Source organism: Scatophagus argus, chromosome 13, assembly GCF_020382885.2.
Source record: "Scatophagus argus isolate fScaArg1 chromosome 13, fScaArg1.pri, whole genome shotgun sequence".
NCBI lineage: Eukaryota > Metazoa > Chordata > Actinopteri > Scatophagidae > Scatophagus > Scatophagus argus.
In genome coordinates, this window is record NC_058505.1 from 14,321,724 (window position 1) to 14,340,955 (window position 19,232).

At 42.8% G+C, this 19,232-nt stretch overlaps 2 protein-coding genes across 8 annotated transcripts; one reads left to right on the forward strand and one right to left on the reverse strand.

Moving 5' to 3' along the window:
• Window positions 1–1,917: 1,917 nt before the first annotated feature.
• On the forward strand, window positions 1,918–10,909 carry LOC124069353 (calcium-binding mitochondrial carrier protein Aralar1-like). Of its 2 annotated transcripts, none has more exons than XM_046408444.1 (18): window positions 1,918–2,093; window positions 2,844–2,897; window positions 3,987–4,132; window positions 4,636–4,751; window positions 5,156–5,295; window positions 5,379–5,525; window positions 6,071–6,209; window positions 6,325–6,418; window positions 6,592–6,676; window positions 6,875–6,956; window positions 7,050–7,208; window positions 7,746–7,798; window positions 8,147–8,227; window positions 8,767–8,907; window positions 9,054–9,192; window positions 9,477–9,635; window positions 9,734–9,824; window positions 9,928–10,909. In XM_046408444.1, the coding sequence occupies exons 1-18, from the start codon at window positions 2,082–2,084 to the stop codon at window positions 10,139–10,141; spliced, it is 2,052 nt and encodes a 683-aa protein (XP_046264400.1). In that variant the 5' UTR covers window positions 1,918–2,081; the 3' UTR covers window positions 10,142–10,909. The 2 variants fall into 2 exon arrangements, with proteins under 2 accessions (XP_046264400.1, XP_046264401.1); XM_046408445.1 differs by lacking the exon at window positions 1,918–2,093 and adding an exon at window positions 2,483–2,746.
• On the reverse strand, window positions 10,860–18,679 carry LOC124069354 (dynein, cytoplasmic 1, intermediate chain 2a-like). Of its 6 annotated transcripts, none has more exons than XM_046408448.1 (18): window positions 18,526–18,679; window positions 17,706–17,810; window positions 17,047–17,155; window positions 16,826–16,958; window positions 16,263–16,398; window positions 15,758–15,820; window positions 15,436–15,563; window positions 15,261–15,350; window positions 14,928–15,090; window positions 14,734–14,833; window positions 14,414–14,539; window positions 14,140–14,286; window positions 13,908–14,021; window positions 13,687–13,820; window positions 13,357–13,501; window positions 13,107–13,247; window positions 12,481–12,606; window positions 10,860–12,337 (listed from the first exon to the last, which is right to left on the reverse strand). In XM_046408448.1, the coding sequence occupies exons 3-18, from the start codon at window positions 17,152–17,154 to the stop codon at window positions 12,236–12,238; spliced, it is 1,956 nt and encodes a 651-aa protein (XP_046264404.1). In that variant the 5' UTR covers window position 17,155; window positions 17,706–17,810; window positions 18,526–18,679; the 3' UTR covers window positions 10,860–12,235. The 6 variants fall into 6 exon arrangements, with proteins under 6 accessions (XP_046264404.1, XP_046264405.1, XP_046264406.1 ...); XM_046408449.1 differs by having other exon boundaries at window positions 17,706–17,788; window positions 18,526–18,675; XM_046408450.1 differs by lacking the exon at window positions 17,706–17,810 and having other exon boundaries at window positions 16,263–16,347.
• Between the last annotated feature and the right edge of the window lie 553 nt (window positions 18,680–19,232).

Here is a 19,232-nt window from a genome sequence, read left to right on the forward strand (position 1 = left end):
GTTTTCTAAAAAATCAGTCATTGATCCCTGCTCTGTTGCCAAGACTTTGTCCACTTCAGCAGGGGACGTTGATGCATTTGGCGTCAAAAAGTGTAAGTCATGGCTTTGTGAATCAGTGGCGCTGTCCTCTGGTATTGTATCTAACGGATCACACGGAGGGTATCCGTGTGAAGTGGACCTAGCGGGTGTGGGGTGGATTTCTTTATGTTCGTCTTCGTGCTTTCCTGACTGGAAATAACGTTCGAGTCTACTGACAGATTTAGTGACAACATAACCCAAAGCGAAGCCTAGTGCTAACATGATGCCACAAGAATTTGTCTGAATCCAGAGAGAAAAAAATCGGTCGCCTGTTCGTGTGATTGTAGAGATTACCTTTTAACATCAGTGCCTATTGTAGACCGTTCGACTGTGACGTAATAGAGGCACACTACGACACAGCGCGACAAAGCCAGACGTTGCAGCGTGTTTTGAGAAGATCAAAGGAAACTATTGCTTTTATCTTTTAAGCTGCTGTGCGCGGTCACGCAGAATCTTGTGAAAAAAAAAACAACAACCAAAAAAAAAAAAAAAAAAAAAAAAAAAAAACAGAAAATAAACAACAAACTAACGTGGATGTTACTGCTAGGAAGGCTGTCGTTCATGAGCAGCCAGTATGATTACACAAGTAAAGCATGACAGGTGTCGTACTGTAGCTTAAATGTGCAATATGAAGAAATGCACGGGACCACTTTGTCATTGAAGCCCGGTGAAGGAACTTGCTCTGAAAGCAAACAAAATGTTGAACACCTGTATGTCAGACATGACCCCAAACGACATGATCTTGACTGTTACATAATGCAGGCTATTGCCAGTGCTGTAGTACAAGTAGTGGAGATACCTCCACTGTCTTATCAGCAAAAACAAACACTGTTGACATCTCATATGGACACCTCACCGAGGTTTGTGAGATAAGCTGTCACCCGTCAGTATTAGACAGACTAATGTTGAAAACACTGAGTTTTTATTGTTTTGTTTTGTTTTTGTCATCAGTTTTAAGGTTCGAGCGATGTACTGAAAAACAGTAACAGAAAAACATTTCTATGAACAGATATTGCAGATACTTCTGAGCTTGAGGCCGACTCTAGCACTGTGCTATGTGAATTAGAGACACAAGATTTAATGATAATTTCGGCCTGGACAGTTCGGCTGATGGACATTCCTGTTTTATTAGCCTTCCTCCTCTTTCTCCTTCTTCATCTTCAGTATGCCTCGTCCTAACTCACTACTGCACAGCAGCTATAAATAATCCAATTATAGTATTTGCACCCCTGCTTTTCTTATAGTGACATGTCAAAATATTCTCCACAAGAAGGCCCATTTACGTTTTTATTTAATAAATACTATAACTTTAAATATAAAGATTTATCAATGAATGTTTATGGCTTATCAGGCAAACATTGTTTGTATAGCACATTTCATACAAGAATAATGTAGAGCAAAGTGCTTTACACAATAAAAATAATAAAAGAAATCAATCGATAAATAAATAACCCTTCCGTGCGCGCACGCACACAAACACACAGACACACACACACACACACACTCAAGCTAGTCTAGACTACTGCACCGAGGTCTTGATATGTCCTTTTACTTCAGTCCATGTTCAGGATTTTACTAAGTTATCCAAGTTTAACTGCAGCTGCTTTACAATCCTATAGAAGTGCACGCGTCCCACTCATTTCCTTGTTTGTGTACGCTGGTGTGTGTGGCAGCAGTTGTACGCTAGTTGTAGTAATGGCAATACTGTAGCAGCGCCTCTGTGTGTGTGTGTGTGTGTGTGTGTGTGTGTGCGTGCGTGAGAGAGAGAGAGAGAGAGAGAGTGCACGCGCGCGTTTACGTAGAGTGTACACTGATTTCATCACAACAGAATCAATGATATTATCCTTCTCAAATAATTTGACGAGTTAAATCAGTTGGTTGAACAATTGATTGCCACGTGTATTGGCTGGCTGCTTTAATTTTCATTTTCGTGTCCCGACTACTATACGTCCGATGGCGTGAGCTGCGCCCTGCTCGCTCACTGTACGTGACGTCAAACCAGCATGGCGGTCAAGGTGACTTCGGCATCGCTCTCTTAGCGCTTTTCAAACCTCTAGTTTAACAAGTCTGCATGTCTTCTGCTCGTTTTCTTGTGTAGGATTTCTAAGAGCTAGACTCTCTGGTGCTGTCCGGGTAGGGTGCCTGTGATACGGTGTACTTTGAGGTTGTAGCATCACTGAGCTAGCCGCCGCCCGGCTGGCCTTGATGACACATCCACAACCTCGAAGTTAGCGAGATAATGCTAAACAGCTATCGGAGTGCTAGTACTGCGGTGATAAAATCGCCAACGTTAGCCGAAGTCGCGTCGTTTCACAGTAGCCGACTCTTTATCGGTTTATCAGTCCTCTCGCTTATTGCTGATTTAAGTCTTAACATGTCATTGCAACGGTTTGTGTCCTCTTCCTGTGTGTTTGGTTTGTGCTTGCTAGCCTACATCTACCCATTTGTAACGTTACTTAGAGCTTACATAGAGGTTTGGTTTCTTGGCTGGTTTGTTTAGCTAGTTGTCTGACTTGCCCAATGTGATGAATGATATGCCAGGGAGTAGTCGCTTTGAACGTGTGCCAGGCCTGTCGCAGCGGTTTGTGTTTCTCCTTCAAAGCAGCTGAGACGTTTCAAGGAGACATAAACCCTAAGTAGCTTGCTTGTTGCTGCATGTTGTATCAAAGTACGCCGCCTGCAAAACTTGTCCTTTTCAGCAGCTGTAATGGTATTGTATAATCACATTGTCGAGCAATGTCATAATGCTGTTTTTACTGTTTTAGGTGCAATCTACCAAACGCGGGGACCCGAGTGAGCTGAAGGCAATTTTCCAGAAGGTAACGTTTTCACAGATTTCGCCCAAGCTCGGATTCAAATGTTTATTTGCTCAGTGTCACATTACGCATAGATATGGTAATGTGTGTGCGCCGTTTTGTGTTTGTGAAACGGCTCTGTATGTAGAGCTCACCCAGTACTGTCTTCACTTGGTGAACGAGCCTGTAAGTTTGTCATGAGGTTTAAATTACAGCATTAGCCGCACTTAAAGGTCCAGTACAGACTGCTGTTGTTGCATGGAAGCACAAAGGACTGTAACTGACTAGTTTGTTGGTGAACATATTCATCAGTTAGCCTAACATTATTGTCTTATTTGACATAAGTTGAAGTAATTGTAGTTTTTTGCTGAGTTAGCAGCAGCTGTTGTGAGTGGGGAGGTTATTTTGATTTGCTACTGCGAGAAAGGTGTGGAACGTCTCCTTTTCTCTGTCTCTGTTTTTGTGATCATTGTCATGACATATTCAGGGATGTTGGAAAGGATGTAGGAAGATGATATTGCTAGTGTCAAGTCTGGATAGGTCTTTCAGTAGAGCATCATACGTCTAATCTGGGTTGTGGGGTCCAAGTCCCTGCAGAGGTGAAATTGTCAGTTTTTGTTTTGCTGTCTCCAGTGCAACACAGGCAATGACTTTCTGAGGACTATGTCACGCTAGTGCTTGTGTTATGTATTGGGGGAAAAAAAGGAGTCAGGGTGAAGCCAGTGCATGTCAGAAAAAAACAAAGGCAGACTTTACTGTGTATGACCATGAGATGTGAGTGGGTGTGAGTGAGCATGAGTAAGAGTGGATGTGGTTAACCTTCACCTTGCTCCATTGCGTTCATGTGTGATCGGTGTGTGATTGGCATGTGGGCCAGCAGTTGTTGGTACACTGATATGGAAAGGTCAGGTCAAATAGCTGACAAGCTCGAGCCAAAAACATCAGTGCTTGTGCGTTTGCCTTATGAGCGTGCAGTTGTGAAATTGTGGACGCCATGTACCTGTCATGCTCCACACTCATGTCTCTGACCACTGACCACACAGGCCTTTAGCAGGGTCGCTCTGGGTTAACGAAGCTGTTGTTGATGTTATTTTTCCCGTTGCCTCCCCTCAGTATGCCAGTGTAGCGGACAAGGATGGAGAGAGGTTTATGACCCCAGGAGACTTTGTCCAGAAGTATCTAGGGCTACACACGCAGATCCACCACAACCCCAAAACTGTACAGCTCATTGCTGCTGTGGCTGACACCACAAAGGATGGGTACGTATACATATACTTGCTCACAGCTTATCATAACTGTTTATTGAGCCATGTCTGATCAGCACTTGTCATTATAGCCTAGATAGGCATAGATAAGATAAAACTCCCAGTGACTCCCATTTCCCATACTTTTGATTCATTAGGTAATATGTACACACATTACACAGCAACATGTGACTGCTCAGATTTGTCCAGAAAACATTAGTGTTAACTGTACTTTTTCACCCAGAAATTAAAAATCTGTCAGCTGTAGATAATTTCATTTGCTGTCTGACCTTTAAGTTCACATTAAAACATATCACAGTATTTGTTTCAGTTATACCAAATGTGAAAAAATGGTGAAAACTCATCCAGAGGCAGAGGAAATTATCATTTGTGTTTGTGATTTCTTTTAATTAAGCAGAACTGTATGATTTGACCTTGCCTTCATTTCAAACTCTTTGGTGTGTTTAACAAAGTACCCTTTGTGTGTGTTTTCTCTCTGATACCACACATACACCCAGGCTGATCTCATTCCAGGAGTTTCTTGCATTTGAATCGGTGTTGTGTGCACCCGACGCTCTCTTCATTGTCGCCTTCCAGCTGTTTGACAAGACTGGAACTGGAGCCATTTCCTTCGGTACGGCCCAGTGTGTTTTCTGTATATTTACGTGTGATTTCAGTGAACACAAAAACATGCCAGCATATATATAACACTGTACACAAAATATTTTTAACTGCGTTTTTGAAGGAAATCCTCGAGTTCAGTTGCAGTGCATCTCTACCCCTTGATGTGTTTGTGTGCTGCGTCATCAGAGCAGTTTACGTGTGGTACACTGTGGAAAAGAATTTCCTAATATGACATTGTTAACCAGATTACTCCTCGTGTAAGTCATTACACATGGGTGGACTTACGTAATCGCTCTCATGCGCTGTTTATTCTTTCCTTCCTACTTTTGCTTTCTTTCTTATGTCACACACACAAGATTGATAGTTAATTCTTTTTTTTTTCTAAGTGTGTACATATGTGTATTTGGGCTGCAGAGAATGTGCGGGACATCTTCAGCCAGACCACAGTGCACCACCACATCCCCTTCAACTGGGACTGTGAGTTCATCCGTCTGCACTTTGGGCATGACAGAAAGAAGCACCTCAGCTACCTCGAGTTCACCCAGTTTCTGCAGGTACACACACTGATCAGTCTTATGAGGTTGTCCTTTACTACACTATATTTACACTCAGCCTTGTGGTGTCATTTTGTTTTTAGGAGCTGCAGTTGGAGCATGCACGGCAGGCATTTGCCCAGAAGGACAAAGAGAAGAATGGTGTCATCTCCGCCATGGACTTCAGTGATATTATGGCCACCATCAGACACCACATGCTCACACCCTTTGTGGAGGAGAACCTTGTCTCGGTGAGTTTTGTGTATGCTGACGAGCTTATTGAAAGTAATTTGTGTAAGTTGTCACTGTGGCCACAGAGAATATTTAGTTCTGACTGACAGTGGGATGAGTGTTATTTTCAGAATCACAGCTTTGACTGTTCTAAATTAATCATAGCTGGAAGCTCACTCATTTCGCTTTTTACAAGGCTGCAAAATGTTTCCACTTTTTGGAGTAGCAAGCTGTTAATAATCCTAGTCTAAGTGGGACAAAACATTTTTCATTTCCCTCCAAATATGTAAAAAGTTCTCAATGTTTTGATCACTGGCTAGTGGCGATATAATCCCCTTCGACCTGTGGGTTTATGAAAAGTAGACCCTCAGCAAGTGGTGAGGCGCTTAGCATCTGGGGTTATTAGCTTTACTTGATAATACCAGCCATTTTCATCTTAGGCTTGGTGCATTTCTAATTTTATATGGCTTATGACTTTCTCCAAGACAATTCATATATTAATATTAAAAAAATACAGGGTTGTCAATAATTAATTAACTGACATCCTCTGCCTTTCTTCTACAAGGCTGCAGGTGGCAGCACCTCTCATATGGTCAGCTTCTCTTACTTCAATGCCTTCAACTCCCTCCTGAACAACATGGAGCTGATACGCAAGATATACAGCACGCTGGCTGGCACGCGGAAGGACACGCTTGTGACCAAAGGTCCGCAATCTGATGTTATCTTATCTTTGCCTGGCAGCTGAAATAAAAATATGCGTATCGAGAATGGCCGTGCTATTAGAAATTAGAAAGTTTTCTCCTGTCTCTGTTTCTGCAGAAGAGTTTGTTCATGCTGCCAACAAGTTTGGTCAGATCACTCCCATGGAAATTGACATCCTGTACCAGTTGTCTGGCCTGCACTCTCCCTCTGGGTAAACGCTCCCTCTCTCGTACTCGTTTAAAGTCTGTGTTAGAGTCAGCCTGGTCAAAATCCCTAAATTCCCACATTTAAACATCTGAACTTTACTTATATGTACTTGATATGATTGATATGAACTGTGGGATGGTGATGTAAATCACAGCTAAATAAACATCTGTGTATCAGGCGCCTGAATCTCACAGACATTGAGAGGATAGCTCCATTGGAGGAAGGATGCCTGCCCTACCACCTGGTTGAAAGCCAAAAACAGGTAGGACATTTGTGGCAGTCTGTGTGTGCTACTCTTCATTCATCACAACAGTAACCATAATGCATCACATACTGTATACTCATACCATCAAAGCAACATTTGTAGTGATAAACAAGAACAATTCACAATGATGGAATCACAAACAGAAATTTTCCTCCATATAAATTCACCATAGTCCCATATGTGATTTCCCATCAGGCCCACGGAGACGGTTCCAGGCCTATATGGCTCCAAGCAGCAGAGTCAGCCTACAGGTTCACCCTGGGTTCCATTGCTGGAGGTGAGTTTTCCTGTGGCCAGCGACACTTAGAAGCATCTGACACAACTAATCTGAGGGATAATATTTAGTGTGAGTTTGTGTGTGTTCACGTAGCTACTGGAGCGACGGCTGTGTACCCCATCGACTTGGTGAAGACTCGTATGCAGAACCAGAGGTCCACAGGGTCCTTTGTTGGAGAGCTGATGTACAAGAACAGCTTTGACTGTGCTAAGAAGGTGCTTCGCTACGAGGGCTTCTTTGGCTTCTATCGAGGTAGGCCAAAAATGGTAGAGCTCTCAGGTGGTCGGTCACTACTCTGGTGTTTTGGTGTTTAAGTGTCCTGTCTCACCACACCATTCATTCATTTCCCCCCAAAAAATGTTGAAAATGCCTCAGCATGTAACCAACTGGTGTGGGGCTGCCCTGTTTTTAAATGGGAAGTATAAATAAGCTCTGTTAAGGTATTTTATCTTAGGTGTCTAGTTCTTTCTCACCAAAGACAGACACATTATACACACAATATTCTAAATCTAAGAGTATTTGGGGAAAAAGAATACCTCAACTTGATTTGTTAAATCAGTTCAAAGGAATTGACGAACTGACTTCAGATCAGTTTCTGTTTTTCTTGCTGAAGTGATGCAGCATCTGTCTTTGTACTATAACAGCAAGATTGCAAGATACCACTGTTGTTTATGATCTGTCCTTTCTCTCCTGTCACGCTGTGTTAGTTGGTTGCCCCTTCATGTTTTTGTCCTCATGTCTCTCTTGTTCCTGTTTGCTTGGTAACACTATTAAATGAATGCCCCACAGGTCTCGTTCCTCAGCTTATAGGTGTGGCACCTGAGAAGGCTATCAAACTCACAGTGAGTAGCTCCCCTCACCTTCACTCCACACTCGCTGTGTGTGTTCTCTTGTTATGCTGCTATTAATGATTTACTTTATAGGAGCTCACCGGTTTGCTGCATGTCTACAAAATTATACACAACACTTAATAATGCAAAATCAATTCAAAGTAAATGAAACCAAAGGGTTCCACAAGACAAAAAGTGCAGTAAGAATAAGATTAGAATCTGCGTAAAAGTTTATAGGATGAAAGAAATCGTATTTACAAATTTAGAGCAAATGAAAATGAGACGACAGTGACTGACTTTTGTTTTTTATTTACTCCCTCTGAATTGCCTTTTGTCTCATGCCTGCTTTGTGTTCCACAGGTGAATGACTTTGTACGAGACAAGTTCACCACAAAAGATGACACAATTCCTTTATTTGCTGAGATTGTCGCAGGTGGCTGTGTAAGTACCAGGTCTCAAACACCGTTTCATAAAGGAACACGAGATAAAAAAATGCAGTCAGTTACCCAAGGGTGTGTGTGTGTGCGTGCGTGCGTGCGTGCGTGAGGGCTTTCTTAGTTGGCATTAAAGGAGCAACTCATGTATGCTGTCAGCTCATTTGTTGTATTAACTTGCTTGCAGAGTTCCAAATGACATTACTAACAGTGGATTGCAACACTGAATTGCATCCACAGTTGAATTATCATTGTCCAATGCAACATGTTTTTTTGTTTTTTTTCCCTCTGTTTTTGTTTTTGATAGCGTTGTTCATCCTTACACACATTGGCCCAGCACACCTTACCATCCAAGGAAATGGCAAAGTAAATGAACGTTCAGGATTTACTTTACTTTTTGTTTTACTTTTGATACATGAGCAAGACTTGACTCCCATCCCCTTGCTGCATACATGTGAAATGCAGGAGCAGTGAGTTTTTGTGTTCTTCTTCTTCTGTGTTCCATTTAAATGTATGTATGAGGTCCTCTTCTCTCCATTTGTCCAGGCTGGAGGCTCTCAGGTGATTTTTACCAACCCTCTGGAGATTGTGAAGATTCGCCTGCAGGTGGCAGGTGAGATCACCACTGGACCTCGAGTGAGCGCGCTCAGCGTGGTCCGTGACCTGGGCTTCTTCGGCCTCTACAAGGTAATTTGTCTTTTAACGTACCACGGACCTCTGAATCACGACTTGCATGAGTATTTATCCACTCTTCCTCTTTGTCTCACTAATTTTCACAGTCTTCTCCCATCCACAATCTCACATATTTGTCTGCTACTTGTGCATCTGTCTAGGGCGCTAAAGCGTGTTTCCTGAGAGACATTCCCTTCTCAGCTATCTATTTTCCCGCGTATGCCCACCTCAAGGCCCACCTGGCTGATGAACAAGGCAGGGTGGGGCCTTTGCAGCTTCTGACTGCTGGAGCGATTGCAGGTAACCTCAGCTTATTACGAGAACAGAAGAATCTGTCGGTCAGTGTTCATTCAGAACATGAACCTACAACTTGCCTGCACTGTATGAAACCTGCATAAAGAGAAATGCATAACATTCAACTAATGCCATAGCTGCAAGCTGACTCATCAATTGCTATTAAATAAACTATCGGTTGCTATCAATGCTTGCTGAATTATTACTTCCGCTCAAGTCATGGAGACCCAGTCTTTCCAGGGTTTGAAGTAACATGCATCTTCTGACTTCTTTGTCACTCTGTTTCTCAGGTATACCTGCAGCCTCCCTTGTGACGCCTGCCGATGTCATCAAGACGCGTCTGCAAGTTGCAGCGAGGGCGGGACAGACCACTTACTCGGGAGTCATTGATTGCTTCAGGAAGATTCTGAGAGAGGAAGGGTTCAGGGCTTTGTGGAAGGGAGCTGGAGGTGTGTGTTTGTGGTCCTCTGCATGCATAGACATGGTGACTCTGATTGTTTTTGCACATACACCGTGTTCAATTGCATCTCTCCTCTCTTTTCTGCAGCTCGTATGTGCCGGTCTTCTCCCCAGTTTGGCGTGACTCTGGTGACTTATGAGCTCTTACAGAGGTGGTTCTACATTGACTTTGGAGGACAGTAAGTTTGTTTTTCATTCTGTACTTTGACTCAGTACACCCACTTGATTCCATACATTTCTATACGTTTGTGTAATGATCACTCCCATCCTCCTTTTCTACAGTCGTCCGGCAGGATCTGAGCCCACCCCGAAATCCCGCATCTCAGAGCTTCCTCCCATTAACGCGGACCATGTTGGAGGCTTCCGTCTGGCCGCAGCCACCTTTGCTGGGGTGGAGAACAAATTTGGCCTCCACCTTCCCAAATTCAAGTCCTCCGGCGTGGTTTCCATACATCACTCAGAGCCAGTCACTGCCACGCCGGCTCAGGCCTCATAGAGGTCTGAATCTCCATATCAATTTGCCATCCCTCTCCTCTACCAGGAGCCAGACACTTAGATAGATACAGTTAAAACACACCCCGCAAATATGGGCTGTTAACTTAGAGATGAACAACACCAGTCCGTTAGCCTCCCCAGGGTGAGGGTGTGCTCCGCTGGTCCCCAGCCGGTGGTGGAGACGGAGAGCTGGCTGCAGCTGCGGATGTAACCGAGCAGACAGCGACGGGACCAGAGTGCTGACTGTGTTGTATCTTCTGTGGCTGTACGCTCCTGACATCTCCATCTTTTGTGTTTTTCTCTTCAGCATTTGTATAAAATGGAGCTTTGGGCACTCCTTTCTTTCTCTCTCTTTCATGAGTAGCTGAATGATTTTATTTTGGTTTCTGTCTGATACTCAGAGTGAGTAGGACTTCTTACTGGATGAATGGGATAGAACATATAAGATTGGTCAGCGCAGTGTGTGGGGCATCACCTTCAATTGGTCCTCACACAGCATGTTGACAGGAAGCAGTTAAGATGTTACAAGACAGAGCTCTGTAACATTCAGTCAGTATCATTACACAGCATCTGTAATGTGACAGCATTGTGGGGCCTTTGGTCCTGTCTCTGAGAATCTCTCTGACTGATGTACAGAACATTACAATTAAGTGTTTTCTTGATAAAACAAGAATCATGAGCAGAGAATTAGGTATTAATAAATTAAATGTAACTGAACTGAGTCATTGTATTTTATTGAAATAAATCATCCATATGGTTTTAATTTTAACAAGATGTCTTGAGTTTTATTCCAATGGAAAAGTGCAACCACTGACTGTGTGAGGAACAGGGAACAATACAGTATAAGTCTGCAGAATACTGTTCATGTTATATCAAATGTGGTTGCTACAGTGCATTTTTTTCAAGCTTATTTTAAACATTTCAAGAGGGGGGAAAAAAGGGTTTCAATCCATTTTTTTTTACCAGCCTGATGAGGCTGGATTGCATCCTGGAAGGAATGAAAAACTGGATGGATAAGCAATCTAATGAAAAACAACATATGTTGTGTGGTAAAAATTAGTTTCTAACCTTAGCTTTACACATCTTCTTTCCTTCATGTAGTTTATTTAGATCCTCTTTGAGAGGATAAGTCAGCTCAAACTGTTTTCTACTATTCATTACACAGGTACAGAGTATAAAACAATAACCTTTGGTACAGAAAAAGCATTTTAACTGTACTAGTGTCAATAAATTCAAAGCAATTTTAGTAAGTTTGCCTGGTAAAAAGCTTATACTGCTAATTTGAGGAATGTACTACTCAAGCTCTTATTACAAAGCAGCATCGTTTTTAAACAATACACAAAAATATTTAAATAAGTGCAACCACCAGAATAAATATTAAATATAATAGTGGTTAAAATGTAAGAATGACACACTTCTGAACAGGCCAGTGAGCATGTGTAAGCATGCTTGTTTTAGTCATCAATTCAATTGCTGCTGAGGATAAACAGGATCTAATAGTGAAATGTCAGATTTTCATTTTTCTCTCTCTGTTCTCTCTCTCTCACTTTGTCAGCCATGCGCACAAGCGTGCCAGGAAAATATTAAAACATGTATAAACACTCAAATGGTAATAAAAAGGTGCAAGTACAAAGGTTTGCATATTTTAAAAAAACAACTGAGTTGGTTGAGGCCTCAGGAGAAGAGCAGTTTCTCGGGGCCCTGAGGATGTTATCAAAGCTATAGAAGTTTAGAGTGGACAGACGCATCTATGCAGAAAATCACATCCATCTACTCCTCTGTCGGTTGAACGTTCAACCACTCAACTGCAGCTTCGCTTCTGTACTACTGCTACACCTGACATTCATTGTTCCTACTAATACACTCTAAGACTCTTCCAGACACTTATAAAAAAAAAAACCAAAACAAAAAAAAACCACATCTAAAACTTGTCTAAATCTGTCTTTTCTATCCCTTCTAGCTCTGCACATCTCCTCAGGCCAACTCATGCTGTAGTAGGTGGAAAAGGTGGAAGCCAGTGTTGTGTAGTGTGCTATAAGTGTGTAGTGTGCTGGAGAGGAATTTACGAGCGGCTGTCAGTGTGTGGTTTGGAACATCAGACGTTGGCCAGTTCCTCAGCTTCATCTCGGTTCTCGTTGATCTCAGCCAGCGTCCTGACAAAGCGTGTCCACTCATCAGCCTTGGGCACGCAGATTTGCTGCAGAAAGACAAAGGACAGCAAACCTGAGAGCATGAGTATCAGAACCAATATCTTTTATTTTCAGTGGTATCACCGAGGGACGGTAAATCCCACACAGAAATAACCAAAACATCACAGTAACGTATGGGTTGACATCTCACCTCCCCTACATCGTAGACCTGCACCTGTCCCTCTGAGTCCCCAGTGGCAATCTCCTTGCCAGAGTGAGCCCATCTCACTCGGTTTAATGCTGAAGCCCCCTCCACATACACACTGGCAGTGGGAACCTAAAAGAAAAAAGACAGACATCAGCTTACAAAGACTGACAGATGGTCAGCAGGGTTCCCATTCAAAGATAACCACATGCTCACGTGGCTTTGGAATAATTTTGTGATTCATTTGTGACATTCTGGTAATTACACTTTTTCACTTTCTTCCTGGGTTAGACTAGAGCAGTCCCTTTTTGAGCTGTGGCACATCTTTCACATTAGAAAGATCGCACAGTGTGCCGCTGGGCAAAAATATTTGGTTCAGTTGGCTGCTCCACCCACCACCGCCTGCCCAGAGCGAGTGAAGCCAGATGGCCCCCTGCAGCACAACTGGTTGGGGATCACTGGACTAGAGGATTGATCCCGCTCTCATATGGTTCCACGGAGTATGTATTTTACAGATTAAATAAACAAAAGTATTTAGTGAGCTTTAAACCTGCTGGAAGGCAGAAATTTATTACAGTTTGACAGACTCCTATTATATTCCTAAAGAATGATGTTAAGGTGTGTGCACATACTTCTGTATCATTGTTGAGGTTCCAAAGGTCCAAGCGTCCAGCGAGGTCCACACAAGCAAACAGAGCAGGGTGCGTTGGAGACCACATCGCATCATAGACATAGTCACAACTGTCCTCGAACGAGTACAAAGGACGGGTACTCTGTGTAGAAGAAGAAGGGAGACAAAAAATGATTAAATGTTTTTTTTTTTAAAAAAAAAAAAAACAAATGTGTTAATAGTGAATCTAATTGTGACTGTGAATGTCTCACTTTGGTGCTCCAGAGTTTGACAGTCCAGTCAAAAGAGGATGAGATGAAGAGATGAGAAAAATCAACAGGTCCTCCAGCACTGTGACAGCTCAGCCCGGTCACAGGACCATGATGGCCCTCAAACACCTCAGTGATACCCGCCTTACTGTAACACACACATGAAAACATCTGTGAAGACGTCGAATAATTACCCTCCTTTCCCCAAAAGACTTTCTTAGTATTTGTTGAAAGTCACAGTGTTGATATCACACCCTGGTTTTAAATCAAATAAAAATCGGTGCTTAGGAAGACATTTGGTGTCAATCAAGGACAGAGAATAAGAGCCCTCACCTCCCGTGGCGACAGGCTGTGTAGACAGAGCCGTCCTCGCTTCCCACCACAAAGTTGTTCACGTCGCCCAGAGGAAAGGCCATGGAGGTGACAGCCACTGCTTTGCTCTGTTTGAATACCAGCTCCAGACTGTCCTGCGAAAAGGGACCACAGCCTCAGACTCAGAGCAACTGATATTAATGACACAATATTTGTATATCATCTGTGCAAGTTCAACTTACCTGTGGCTGGGAGAGCATGTCGAGGCTCCAGGAGCACATTTTACCATCAGTGGAAATGCTGATCAGGTTGTTAGCGTTTTGGGTTCCTACCACGTTCACACAGTAGACTGGGTGCTGAACACAGCAGAAGAGCACAGACAGGGGAGTTAGACAACAAGATGCAGAGAGAAAATAGAGAAAACGCTGTGTGTCTAGAAATGAAGGTGTGTGTGTGTGAGATCTGGTGCATTACTGTGTGTGCAGCGGCAGACAGGGGTGTTCTCTGAACTGGGGTGCGCTTGTTGCTCCTGTTGTCCCACAAGACAATCTGTCCAGAGTATGTCCCACCCACCACCAGGTTGGGATGAAACTTTGCAAAGCCGGCTGACATCACCTCTGACTGAAGAAAGAAAATAATACATTTTAATTATGTCTACATTTTCCTAATGTGTGGTTGTATTGAGCTTAAAAGAATGTCTGTTATGGCAGTGGTTTGCTGGACAATTGCACGTTAATACTTTCCTCACCTGGCAGTGGAAAATGTACTCGGGTGTGTTCTTCTTGTACTTCAAGTTCCAGACCAGTGCTACTCCATCAGGCTCATGGGGAGCATCCTCGTTATTGTTATATGAGGCCACCAGCAGCTCTGGATACTGAGAAGAACGTGGCAGCCAGTTTTAGATGCAGAGAAGAAGCCTCAAGGTAAGGCATATGAGAGTCACAAATGAATATATTTAATAGAATTGTAAAATATTTACAATTTATTTTCTGTCAGTCCAACTTTGCCAGGGCTGTAAAGGTTGGACAGGAGAGAATTAAAGCCTGCTGTGTCAGTGTTCTGACCCACCTGAGGTGACCAGTCGAGACAGGTGACCACCCTGTTTTTGGTCCAGCGCTCATCTGCAAATTGTCTGTTCAGAACCAGTTTTGCACCTGCCTGCAAATCACTGGAAGACACCACGCAAAAAAATTATTAACCTATCATGCATGTGCTTCTTCTATCTACAACATTTACACTAAGTCTTTTCTCATGTGCCTCACCCCTCTTTATCCTCGAGATCTCTGCCGCTGTAGTCGAAGCACACGTCCACCTGCTCAGCCAGAGCCCTCTCCACAATTCTGCTGCCTCGCTCGAAAAACGTCAAGAACTCCTCTGAGTGCAGGACCTGCAGCTTCTCTTCTTCTGTCAGCTCTTTGGGAGTGTCTATGCACAGATAATTCAATATGAGATGAGGAAAAATGCAAGAAAGAATCTTGTTTAAGGACAACATAGAGCTGCAAAGACTGAAATTTGCTCAAAATCTTTATATCCACAAATTAACAGCTAGTCCTCGAACAGCCAGCTCAAACCATAACACAAACTTCTGTCCTTACCCTCCTCCTGCTGTTCACCCTGTTCATCCTTCTCCTCACGAGCATCCTCTGCTGGTGGGGGAGCAGTTATCTCCTCATCCTCTTCCTCATCTGAAACGCGCACACACAGATTTGGCTTTTATTCAGTTCTGATTCAACCAAGGTAAAAGCTTGTGCAAACCCGTGTTGGTTTTACCTGCTTTTTGATCGGTGTGTGTCAGTGCCTCAGTGGGTGTCTGTGTTTCTTTGGAGTAGGACACCATTTCCTTCGGGATGAAGTCCACTTGGGTCACTTTGGACATGCCCAGCCTCACAGCTCCACGTCTACACACATACCATGGTGTAAATAAGCACACACACACACACAGATTTGTAATACAATCCAGAACTGAATACAAACTTTACATATAGAGACATGAATAATGGTATACACACATAATACTAACACATTTAGACAAATCTAAGATGAAACAAAAACTGAATAAAGCTGGAGAGAAGGAGAGGAGGAGGAGCAGTACCCCATGAGTTCAGAGTCGGAGTGGAGTTGCAGAGTAGAGGGGTCAGGATCCCAATGCAATGTCCTTACACAGCCAAACCACCAGACGGTGTTAGTAAGAGAAAGACAGGACAGGACAGAAAGGAAGAGGAAAACAAGAGGATGAAACCGAACACAGAAGACGGACCGAAGGTGAGCCATTAAAGGTGGAAAAGACAGGAAACGGAGAGGAGGAATGACAGAAAGAGAAGAAGAAAAAAGGAGTGCGTGTTAATTCAGAAACGCCAGCGTGCCGGTGAAAAGGCAAAGAGGAAACAAGTCAGATTTCATCAAGTATATTTACCATGTTAATACACACACACACACACATTTGGCCATGCAGGTACAACCAAAAATTACATAAAAATGATCTAAAACAACCAATCCCCATCTCTCTCTCTCTCTCTCTCTCTCTCACACACACACACACACACACACACACACACACACACACACACACACACACACACACACACACAGACACAGACCTTGGTCCTGCGTTTCCATCCCCAGAATCTTGGCTTCCTGCATCGCTGCCCACTGATTTGTTGGAGGGAGACATGGGGGCAGGGACTAGGTAGTGAAACAGACATGTATCTTCTGTTACTACCCTCAGGGGCTGAGCTGTGAGTGCGTGTGTGTTCGTGAGTGTGTCAGTTGATGAATGGTTGGTTGGTTGAGTGAGTGAGTGAGGGAGAAAGTCAGTGAGAATGTGAGGGAGGAAGTGAGGTATGAAAGAAGTGCATCAATGAGTGAGTGAATGAGTTTGCATGCATTAAGGAGGGCAAAACACAAAAGACAGACAAAGGGGAGAGAAGAGAGAATGAAAATAAATGGCAGGCAGGTTTAGGCGTCATGCACAACAGTTATATAAAATGTTCAGATATTGTGTGAGGTGGGTGGGTGGATGGCAGTGACCAGAATTAAGTCAGCAAAGTTAGGAGTGACATTTCTATACACTGCAAATCCATCAGGCAAAAGATCAGAAAGTGATGGGACATAAGTGAGGGTGTGCAGTAAAAATAGAAGCATGCTGGCATCGTGTGTTTACCATGGGGAATGTCAGGGGTAATGCCAACACTCTGCAGCAGAGCCTCCGCTTCCCTCCTCTTCCTCTCCAGGTCGGAGTCTTCGTGACCAACAGAAGACCCGCCGCCCACATCAACTCCACGCTTTGAGTCTCCCTACAGAGCACAGGACAAGCTAAAAACAAAACAACAGCCCGCCAGGTTATCTGTCAGTCAGATGTGAAATTGGATGTGTTGAACTTACATCCTTCTTCTTCTTCTCCTCTTCTTTTCTCTTCTTCTCCTCTCGAATCTGAGCGATTCGTTGTTTCTTCCTCTCCAGTTCAGCCTTCAGCTCACTTTTGTCGGACATACTGCATGAAGATGTTACAGGACAATGAACACACTCTCCAAGAATTACTTCACTCCTTGTTCTTGCTTTTTTCCCTTTGAATTTTTAACAGTTACTTCAATTCAGTTCAGTTGTGACAATTGTTTTCTTATAAATTAATTGTTTGGCCTTCAAGAAGGTGCATAAAATGTGAAAAACACCCAGCACAAATTTCTGAAGCTCCAAAACACACATTTCTTGTTTTGTCCAATTAACAGCTCGAAACATAACAATATTCAGTTTAATATTATTGAGGACAATAAAAAGTCCTCAACTGCCAAACACATAATCAAGTTTCAAAATAGTAGCCAATTTTGAGTCAAATTACTCATCTATTAATGAACCTCAGCCTTTGCATTTGAAAAAGCAGGGAAATGGGATCAAAGTTAAAGCTTTAGAGTTGGTAACATCAGATGTCCTCATGCAAGTTTATTCAATAAGCATCAGGAATTCTGCACAGCAACAGAAAATGTCTTTCTGTTATTAGGGAAGATGTTATTTTCCTGGTGACTTTTCCAGTACACAAACCTCACCTATCAGTGCTGCAATATCCAGACTGTGGTGTTAGGACCAGTGGCTGCACAGCATTAGACGTACCCCTGGGCCTGTCATCCTGCTAACATGTGAACACCAACCAGCTGTTGATGACAATATCCTCTTTATCCCTTCCCTTATTAAGGTCGCCGCTAGCCATGAATTACTAACTGTTTATTATTCCAAACATATACAAACTAAATATAAGCTATTATCTAAGTAAGTATGACTCCATCTCTTATTTTCTTTATCCTAAAAATAAATATTTTTTATTTATTATCCTGACTGTCACTCTTGTACATATAGCTGTTAATTCAGAACTAGAAGCGTTTTAATAAACGATCTAATTTAGCTTGTTGTGTGCACACACACGCACCGTAGCTACAAAATAGTGATTTTCAGGTCTTAATCCTTTTAAATTTGTGTCGTAAGAGTCCATAACAGTTGGACAAGCGAGATGCTCCAACACCCCTCCACCCACTGTCATATTAACTGCAGATTGAAATCAAAATGAGCTATTGCGTCCACTTCATCGTATGTTTCTTCATTACAAGTCGCTAATTTGGTTGACTGTTCGCCTCATAAAGGTTTTCTGCTGGGTGAAGGATATGACAAACATTTATATAATCTCATTAACGGCTACACTGTCAGATAGCTTAGCTGTGTTAGCATGCTAATCTCCATGGCACCCGGCAGGCCTGCTGTTATAATGAGCGACTAACGGTAGCATCGCAAACCAACGCCCTAGCCTTTCTACTTTAATGCCCCGCTTCCTGACACATGTGAAAGCAACGCAGTTGTGAAGGCATAGTAAAATACCTGATATCAGATGTTACACTTTAGCAGACTGATGATAATGGAATCCAGTTTCTTATGCGCTAAGTGTCAATAGGAGTGATGATGGTGGAGACTGATGATGTTGGAAGAGACTGTAGTTTACTTGGCTGTATCCTTCTTCCTCGGCGGTTAGGTGTACCAGCTGCTAAAGCTGAGTATTACCGCCCCCCAGTGGCTACCACAACGGCAGAAATTTCATTTTAATGGAGAATTTGTCAGTGTATAGCGGGTTTGTTGTTGATAAGAGTGGTGTAAGAGGTAGGCTCAGTCAAGCAAAATTGACAGTATGACAAAATAATAATAATAATAAAAAAATATATAGAAATCTATGTTTGTCAGGAGAGAAATGTAGATATATAGTATTAGTTGATCGAGGTGGTGTCAATTTTAGCTTCTTTGTATTCTGTTCAGTTTTCTGAACTGAACAGAATACAAACTGATTTTCTGATCACATGAGGATGAAAAATCACTTTACCACTACCTGCAGCTGTTAAAGCTAAAAACATCTAGTGGCAGCATGAAAAGAAAGCATTTTTTTTTTCCCCAAACATGCAACGCTGGTGCCTCCATGTGGAAAAGTACCAAGTGCCCTTTTAGGTGGCACCAAGTAGATGAGCATAAATGCCTATACAGAGGCCCAGTGGAGAGAAACCTGAGTCCGCCATTGCTCTGCAAATATCACAGAACAA

Excerpts from the sequence above, each read along its gene's own strand:
- LOC124069353 (XM_046408444.1), top strand. Across the intron at positions 5,296-5,378 it reads AGTTCACCCAGTTTCTGCAG|GAGCTGCAGTTGGAGCATGC; the intron begins GTACACACACTG and ends TTTTGTTTTTAG. Across the intron at positions 7,799-8,146 it reads AGAAGGCTATCAAACTCACA|GTGAATGACTTTGTACGAGA; the intron begins GTGAGTAGCTCC and ends TGTGTTCCACAG.
- LOC124069354 (XM_046408447.1), bottom strand. The coding sequence starts at position 17,154 with ATGTCCGACAAAAGTGAGCTGAAGGCTGAACTGGAGAGGAAGAAACAA. Across the intron at positions 16,959-17,046 it reads AGGAGAAGAAGAAGAAGGAT|GGAGACTCAAAGCGTGGAGT; the intron begins GTAAGTTCAACA and ends TGTGCTCTGTAG. Across the intron at positions 15,091-15,260 it reads GGGTGAACAGCAGGAGGAGG|ACACTCCCAAAGAGCTGACA; the intron begins GTAAGGACAGAA and ends ATCTGTGCATAG.